Source organism: Apostichopus japonicus, chromosome 6, assembly GCF_037975245.1.
Source record: "Apostichopus japonicus isolate 1M-3 chromosome 6, ASM3797524v1, whole genome shotgun sequence".
In the NCBI taxonomy this organism is placed as follows: domain Eukaryota; kingdom Metazoa; phylum Echinodermata; class Holothuroidea; order Aspidochirotida; family Stichopodidae; genus Apostichopus; species Apostichopus japonicus.
The window spans coordinates 14,439,358-14,447,997 of record NC_092566.1 but is presented as its reverse complement, the minus strand read 5'-3'; the positions used below and the strand labels follow the sequence as shown (position 1 = coordinate 14,447,997).

At 37.7% G+C, this 8,640-nt stretch overlaps 1 protein-coding gene across 1 annotated transcript in view; it reads right to left on the bottom strand.

Annotated features, from left to right (window-relative positions):
* Window positions 1-1,377: 1,377 nt before the first annotated feature.
* The window catches only part of LOC139969066 (alpha-N-acetylneuraminide alpha-2,8-sialyltransferase-like), a 29,166-nt gene continuing 21,903 nt past the window's right edge, over window positions 1,378-8,640 (bottom strand). Inside the window, exons 5-7 of the mRNA XM_071973818.1 lie at window positions 3,993-4,082; window positions 2,793-3,028; window positions 1,378-2,561 (exon numbers count right to left, since the gene is read on the bottom strand). Of these exons, the coding sequence (XP_071829919.1) occupies window positions 2,320-2,561; window positions 2,793-3,028; window positions 3,993-4,082 (568 nt within the window). The 3' untranslated portion in view covers window positions 1,378-2,319. The remainder of the gene's footprint in view (window positions 2,562-2,792; window positions 3,029-3,992; window positions 4,083-8,640) is intronic.

Genomic DNA, 8,640 nt, shown 5'->3' with positions numbered 1-8,640 from the left:
CCACAATGTCAGATTTGATATGCCTGCGCATTGAGATGTTTTTGGTGTTATGTTACATCCCATCAACCCCTCAAACTTTGGAGATAAAAATATCATAGAAAACGTCATTCCACTGATAGAGAAGTCAACCTGTTGGTATTATCGAAAGAAAGATAAACAAAAACAGTGGAGACATTAATGCTATACCAAAACACATTAATTCAGTACAACCCTGATAGAACAATCTCTTTTCGGTGAGATGTGTAAAAAGTTGAGTAAGTGTCACGGGTAAGGTAAAACTATTCGCTGGACAACGTAAATACTCGAGGCGGATGGCGTGTGTCTTTTCTATGAGTTTTATTTACTCCTCGTAACCAGGGGCAAAAACCCTGAAACACAACGTAAAATGTACGCATTGTATAAACAAATATTTCACACAAATAAGACGTTACATTGGCAATATGAAACATATCAAACATGCATTGATCTCACTGTATGATCCCATGATTTTACACCTTATTAACACTTATCACCTATTTACAATATGCCCTCCCTATACAGACATTCGATACTAACAAACTTCTCATAAATATTTTATATGTGCTTTCCAATCTCTAACATATTCCGGCCTCGCTACACTCAAAGAAGACACAAGAATACGACTAACTAGTTGCGTTCCCTCTACTGCATAGTAAGGTTTGACTTAGTATACATAAGAAAATGAGACACTTACGGAATTCGGTCAGTTTCCGGCTTTTACACGTTTCGGTACGTCCTTTACGATATATGACAAGATATATATATATATTGCCACGAATTCACCAGCGGGGAACTGAAGTTGCCCCTACATATACTATATTAGAATAGTGAAGTACTGCGGGCTAGCGTCGCCCAACGGACATCGTGTCCAACTGCAACAAGTAACTGCTGTGGTGCACCCAGCACCCTTGCACCAAGTATACTATACCAAACACGAATACCACGCCCTGACCTGCTTACCCGGCCTATTCATACCAACCCTTTACCTGCATTTTATGCAAATTAATCTAAACAAAGACTTGCACAAATTCCATTGATGCCCGTCGAGCAATCAGTGAATTAAACAAAGCATATACTAGAATGTCGTATGTTACTAATTTGAACTTCGTGAGCAACACAGACAACAAATGAATATTCACCAGTAAATTTATACAGCTGCACGATAGTCGTTAGACTTGCGTCAAGCATACTCGTGACAGTAAGTACCGCTTGCAGATTTCGTAAATTACAAAGTAACCTATTATGTTACGTTTTTTTCAAAACCACCTTCACCCTCACTTTCATAAAGCAAGATATAGTCTGTGACGCCGCAGCCTCCCCCCCCCCCCCCCCACCAAAAATGCCAAATTTCATCAGTTCAATACCATACTTCTTAAGGGGCCTGTTGTGTAAGGCAATACCTAAATAATAACTAAAAAACCTATGAAGGATTCTTCGTACTCTAAATAATGAAGAGCGTACGAGTATATGTAAATTTTGTTCAGTGTTTATGGCATAATGTCAATGACATCACTCATTTGACAAAATGCAATCCCATCCGACAAGACCTTTATTCTTCATTGTGCAACTTCGCAAATTGGAACACGTTTTTGAAATTTAATATGTTTTTTTTTATATCTTATCTTATTTTTTCATTACTATCTTGATCGTTAGTGTTGTTGTAATGTTGGAAGTCCGTTTCCTCTTCAGGTCTGTGGAAATCATATAAGTACCTTTTGATGAATTAGAAAGCAACCAAGTTTTGGCACACCTACTACTTCCTCCATAAAGTCTCTGCGTAATTTGAATTAGCAGTACATACAGGAAATACGGGCAGTTACCGGTGACTTTCTTGTCAAAACATTTCAGGCACTCTATTATAATGTGTCTAACATATTCAGTGGTCAAAATCCTAGACCTAGACAACACTACCAAAGCATCTGCTTATAGCACCAAATACTTAGGCCACTCACCTGCATGAGTCTTTCAAAAAATCGATCATTATTGGTGATGCTACTTTGTCAGATGTTGAGTATGTTGAGTGATTTCGATGAAGTTATGAATGTGACATGAAATCTGCTTTTACTTCCTCAATTTATTCATCAAATTAATATTAAAAAGGAAAAAGTATGACAATTTGGCTTCATATTATCTTTCTTCGTAGGGAATTAGAGGAATTAATGTGAAGTGGCATGAGGACGCTGGAGAGGTTTGCGTTGCAAATGTTCTCGCTAGATGAATTGGTTCTCCGTTCCAAGTCGCTCAAGTTTCCAATCACGGTTGCAACTAGATAAACTGTATATTGGTTTAATTTCTCTTTTATTAGTCACATTTACCATAATGTAGCTTAATTATTCCAAAAGTATGAAGTTGCAAAAGGACAGAGAATTCCTTATTCATTGCATGAGGAGACTTTTTAGTTGTACCAGGAAAGGGGAGATTATCGAAGTAGTGGTAATTTATATTGCGAGGACCATCCTTCTGAAAGATCGACTTGAACGGCCAAAATCCATACAGATGTACTTCATTGCATCGACTAAGAGCATCACTAGTGTAAAAGAAACCTAAATATTGAATAAAAACGAAAAAAGAGAAGAGATATGAGGTTATTAACTGAGCAGTATAGTTATAGAAGCAGATTATAGTTTTAACATACATATGTTAAAATATACCGGCGGAAGGGTAATGGAAGGCGGAGGAATGAAGGAGGGGGAGATGGTGTTGAGGTGCTGATAATGTAGAGTTAATTCCTGGGTGGTGTGGGGCAAGTTCTCTATCATGGCAGAGCTGCTTACCTGTAGAAAGACGACCCTTGTATCCTCGTTTACTCCAGAAGCCATTAAAGTATTTGAAGTGGTCCGGATGTCCTAGGACGAAAGTGTTTTCTGTAATGTTGTAAGCGTCCATTGCTTTTTTACACACTTTTGTAAAACCCGCAAAACTTAAGCAGGCTCCCCACAAGTAACCGTGGTACTGTTTCATATCTTTTAAAAACTTCCCGATGTGTGTTTTGTTAGATATGCCGTGATATCTACAAGAGGTACAAAAAAGAGGAAAAGAACACGCAAGTAACGTTCCACCTAGCTCGTTAAAAGAAGTAACTGATAGGTTTTTATAACCTAAAACGCGCCAAGTAATGTTCCACCTAGCTCGTTAGAACAAATAATTGATAGGTTTGTTTAACCTAAAATCCAAGTAACGTTCTACCTAGCTAGTTAGAACAAGTAATTGATAGGTTTGTATCACCTAAAACGCAAGTACGTTCCACCTAGCTCGTTAGAACAAGTAATTGGTAGATTTTTATAACCTGAAACGCAATTAACGTTCCACCTAGCCCGTTAGAGCAAGTAATTGATGGGTTTTTATACCCTAAAACGCAAGTAACGTTCCACCTAACTCGTTAGAGCCAGTAATTGATAGGTTTTTATAACCTAAAACGCAAGTACGTTCCACCTAGCTCGTTAGAACAAGTAATTGGTAGGTTTTTATAACCTAAAACGCAAGTAACGTTCCACCTAGCTTGTTAGAACAAGTAATATTGATAGGTTTATAACTTCGTGGTGATCCCATAACATTTGTAGATTCGTATACGTTTTGAATAGCCGTGCAAGTTTCATATGCCTCTTTTGTCTTCTGCTAATTATAACACAGGCCTTTTCACGTTGTCAACTTTATTAAAATAAAGCGATGTATGTAAGTGTTACTTTTACAAGTTTCGATCGTTTTGGACAAAACTAGTTAACTGAGATATTATCTGTTTAGCATATTTTCGCTCGAAGAAGACTGAGGTTGGCGTATTATTCATTTAAAATTGACGAAAGTAACAAGCAATATTTTCTACAACAAGTTAGATGAAGTGAACAAATAATGATTGGAAAAATTTCGACTTCCTGGGGTAGGACGCGAAGGTACTGCCAAGAGTTGTAATCAGTGAATGCTCATACAAGTGAAACGTTATTGTACTTCCTTAACAGAGTGCTAAATAATTTACAAACCTTTGTTTAAATATGGATGGGTTAAATGAAGTGATATTGCTTTTACTTCCTGCGTCGGCGGCAAAAGGTTCCAATGGTGCTGCGTTACATCTGAAAAGCAGAAGAATCGAAAATATGGAATTGGTGGGTTATACTGCTAGAACATGTAATCATTGTTACGGAATGGCAATAGAAAAAGCCCTGTTCAATGCCATGTTCAGAGATCAGAGTCCATGAATGCCCTGTTTTAAGAAAGGATGTTGTTCATGCAACAATCGCTAGTCAAACTGTTCCACTTTTGTTTTCTCTGGTGGACAGCGTAAATCTCTTCTGGTTGGTTCCTGGAGACATTTCACTTTCATCAAGGTGAGCCATAAAGGTGTCACTTAAATATAAGTCACAGTCAGAAGATTTTTTCCCTCTAGACTTTCAGCAATAGCTCGATTGATAGCACAGGCTGGAAATAAACCTGGAATTTCTTGTACCATGAGCTCTGTTTCATTTTGTTCACTCGGCTTTTCCCAAAATCTAGTTCTTGGAATACTTTTGATACCCTTAGGTTATTGCCTAACAATAGTGCAACACTTTTAGCAGAGAGATAAGGCCTAACACCTATCTCAGGCCCAGTTTCAAGCTTGACTCTAAATACACTTTGTGAAAGGGAACATAATTGGCTTATATTCTTTAACCCGCAACTGAAATATAGGAACCTGTACAGCTTTCGGTAGAGGATGGTAGTGCACACTCCATAATTCATATGAAGCCTGCTCCTTTTCCCCCTTGAAAGTGTAATGGGTTGTGGTGTACCCTTGTCACCTAGTAGTGATACATAACCATTTGAAATGAAGGGCTAAAATTCCTCTCCCACTTGCTCATTTCTTTGCACTTTGGGTTTTGACACTTCGTCAGTAATATTTCCCTTCGGCAGTTGACGCACATGGGCTAGCGTGGTTGAACTCCGTTGCTGGGACTTTCCCTTCCCTTTCAGGGTCCAACAATCAGCCATAGTATGACCCACTTTCTTACAATAGCCACACTCAAGGCTTGTAGATTCGTCCATACTAGTCCATCGGGGCAGGCTCGATATCGTTCACTGTCGTTGCACATATTTAGTACGAAGGTTTGACCACATATTCTGGTGTGTTTTCATATGCTAATTACAATTCTCGATGTTGGATGGTTCGAGAAGTGTTATTTTAAGAGTAAACAGCAGTTTAAGACGGACTCATTTAGTCCGCTTTGCGTTGTTAGGACTTCTCCCGTCGCAGCGATATTTCAGTAAAGAGCTAATCAAAATCCTTATTGTGTATCATGTGATATGTCAGCTGATACAGAAACTGCTCGGCTCGGCGTGATGTATATCCACAGACTGTGTGTATGTAACGTGTTTACAATTCGTCTGCATAACGTACTGCATAACAAGAGAACGATGGGCTGAAAGTCTAACGAAATTTACAGCCAATAGTTGGCAAACCGACGTCAAATGTGCCGAGATATGAAGCAGTATTAAGGGTGCCAAATTTCCATGCCTAGAAGGTGCTTCCATAATTCAATACACGAACGATGAAGGTAATTCTAGGCCTGTTAGTAATACTCTTGTTAGAGCATTACTGTGACAAGAAAGTATACATAACTTCCTCATGTGATACGAATGCCAACTATGAAAATTTAGGAAAAGGCTCTTCAATACCATACTACTACTAGTTTCCCTTAGACTAGAAGTGATTTACGTAGCACCCATGAAGGATAGAACGATAGCTATTATATACTGGTATCTGTTATTTTATGATACCAATTTATTTCATGTTTTATTTGTCATGAAACAAAGAAATGAAATCAACACCAGTGTAGGTTCGATAGGCAGACTAACGTTAGGCCTATCAATATTCAATGTCGGCCTAGGCTTGTGGTCTATCCTCGAGTCTTGGATTAATTTGTCAAAACAGGACCTAACAAAGCCCAGAGCATGTCTCAATGGCTACTGGTAGTACTGGCACACACAAACAAATGTAGCGTGTAATGTAGCTTATATATGGGCCACTAAGTATATAGGCCTAGGCAATGCTACAGTTTTGCCTAGTCTCAGATTTTGCATTTTGTACACCTAACAAAGCGAGTTGGCATTTTTAAGTTTCCAGGTATTTAACATCAGCATGGCACTCGATTTAGTAGCACCTATAGTCTTATTATAGCTCTTTAAAAATTTGGAATAAAATATTTTATATCAAAGCATCTTGCTTGGTTTATTTTACTTTGATGCATGTATGGTGAGGCCTTCTTTTAGTATGAGAAATCCTGTCAAGTAGGGTTGCATGTGTTCTCAAACCTTTGTAGTGTGTGGGTTTGTACCTATGCCCTACCAAGCTCATGGCTCCAGACTTACACTGACATAAATGTAATATCAAATGGCTTATTAGTTCCAGTGTAGACAATTAATGTGAACCACAGTGTGATCGACAGGACAATTCAAAATACTGTATCAACCAAACAAATTTGGTTTTTATTTGTTGCAGATGTAAGTGCAGGCCCATTGGCTCCAAAGAAAAGAACATTTGAGGTGCTTCCTCTCCAGAGATTTCTCTGGCACAACAAAAACTTTCGAATTTTCGAAAGGAAGAAGATCTGGTAGCGAGCAGACAGAACAGCTGTCTCAGTGTCTGACACGAGATGCTGAAAAACGGCTCAAAGAAGCTGCTGAACAGAGATATGATGAAAGGATGAAAATGCTATTGCCAAAGACAATCTGTTTACACATAACAGAGGAACACTTCTTCTTCTTAAGCAAGTGGCTTTGGGCGTTGGTCATGTTGACAGTGACGAGGAAGTCATATAACTCAGAAAGGATTCTTTGTGTAACCAAAGCATAACCTGGTTAATGTTTTGTTGTTGTTTATGTTGATCATTTTCTCTCATTTTCCAATTTTTTTCATTCATTTGATCTTTTCCTTTCTTTTTCTCATTTTGTTTTATTCATTTGACAATGAATAACTTACTTTGGTAGATTGAGGAGTTCCCTAAAGTGTCACTTTTTGCTACTACTACAGAGCAACAGTTTGTGGTCAGGTGGCCCTGTGTGACCTTTGTCTTTGTTAAACATAGTAATTGTTTTGTGTGGTCCTTGTTTTCTAGGAATACATGTACTGGCTCCCAAGCCTCTATCACTTTTGAGAACTATGGGAGAAATAGAGTTTAATAGCTATTTTGTTTTGGTAGGAATATTCTTGGTGACGGATGTGTATCTACAAATTTATTTAAGGACACTGATGAGACCCATTTATAAATTTAGATTCGGGTTAAGTAATGTTTCTGGCAATTATTTAGTAACTTAATTGACAGCTGATAGGTCAATAGTGAAGAGCAACCTACCCCAGAGATGTCCCCCAACAGAGTGAACCTGCCCCGGAAGTAACCCGAGGAAGCAATTATATTTTGTACTTGGATGACCCGCGCCGCGATTGTGTTCTTATTTGGTTAGGACTTTTAAGCATTTAATTTTCCAATAAGTTCAGTGGATTTCTTGTGAGACGTAACAGCTCTGATAAGATCTGTTCATTTAAGTTTAAGTGACCCCATTGTTTTTAATACAACATTCATGTGCATGGTAAACCTACTATTTTTCCTAATGTTTATTTCTGTGTGAGCGTTACGCCTTTTCAAGTTGTTCCCACGATCTCAGAGTCATCTGGTCCTACTCTCATGGAAAGGTGCTTCTTGTAATTTTCCCAAACCTAAAATTATATATTTTTGCCTGGTCACTGCATTTTTGACCAGCTACATTTGCGTTAAAGGTGAGTGTCGAGGCAGACTTCAGGAGACGGACAGTGCATTTATTCAAATTGTGTTTCACACAACATAAATTTGTTGTTTTCGAAAAATAACACTGCTTTAAGAATCCAACAACTCTTAAAATATTCTTCGGACATTCCTCTATTACTTCAGCCAACACATCCTGGTTCTTAATACTGTATTTAATTATGTTATCATTTTGCTGTGACAAGGAACTGCTCTGTTTAATTGTCGTACAGTACAACGTATAAGAACGACGTTATTTGTTAATTGTTTACTCTTTACATAACACCTCTCTTAGCACCCAACAACTGTTAAAATGTTCATCAGACGTTCCTATATAGCTTTCAACCAACATTACCTGGTCCAAAATACTGTTAGTGCAAGAACATTTAAATTATGTTATCATCTTGCTGTGACATGAAAGTGCTCTTTCATTTCCAGTTTTCATTATCTTACAACGTATATAAGAGTGACGTCATATGTATATTGTTTACTCGTAAAATAACACCTCTCCTAGCACCCAACAACTCTTTAAATATTATTTTTATATCCCTCCATTACTTTCAACCAACACATCCTGTTTCTAAATAAGTGCAAGAACATTTAAATTATGTCGTTTCCATCCTGCTGTTTCAAGGAACTCCTGAGTTTTAATTGTCGTTCAACCTATAACAGTGACGTCATATGTTTATTGTTTACTCGTAAAGTATTACCTCTTTTAGCATCCAACAACTCTTCAAGTATTCTTAGGACATTTCTTTACAACATCCAACCAACAAACATTGGTTCTAAAAAGGTTTAGTAACATTGAAAAACTATTTAATCATGTTGCTGTGAATAGTCGTTGCTGATTTTTAATTTAGCCCACACTTGTTGTTTA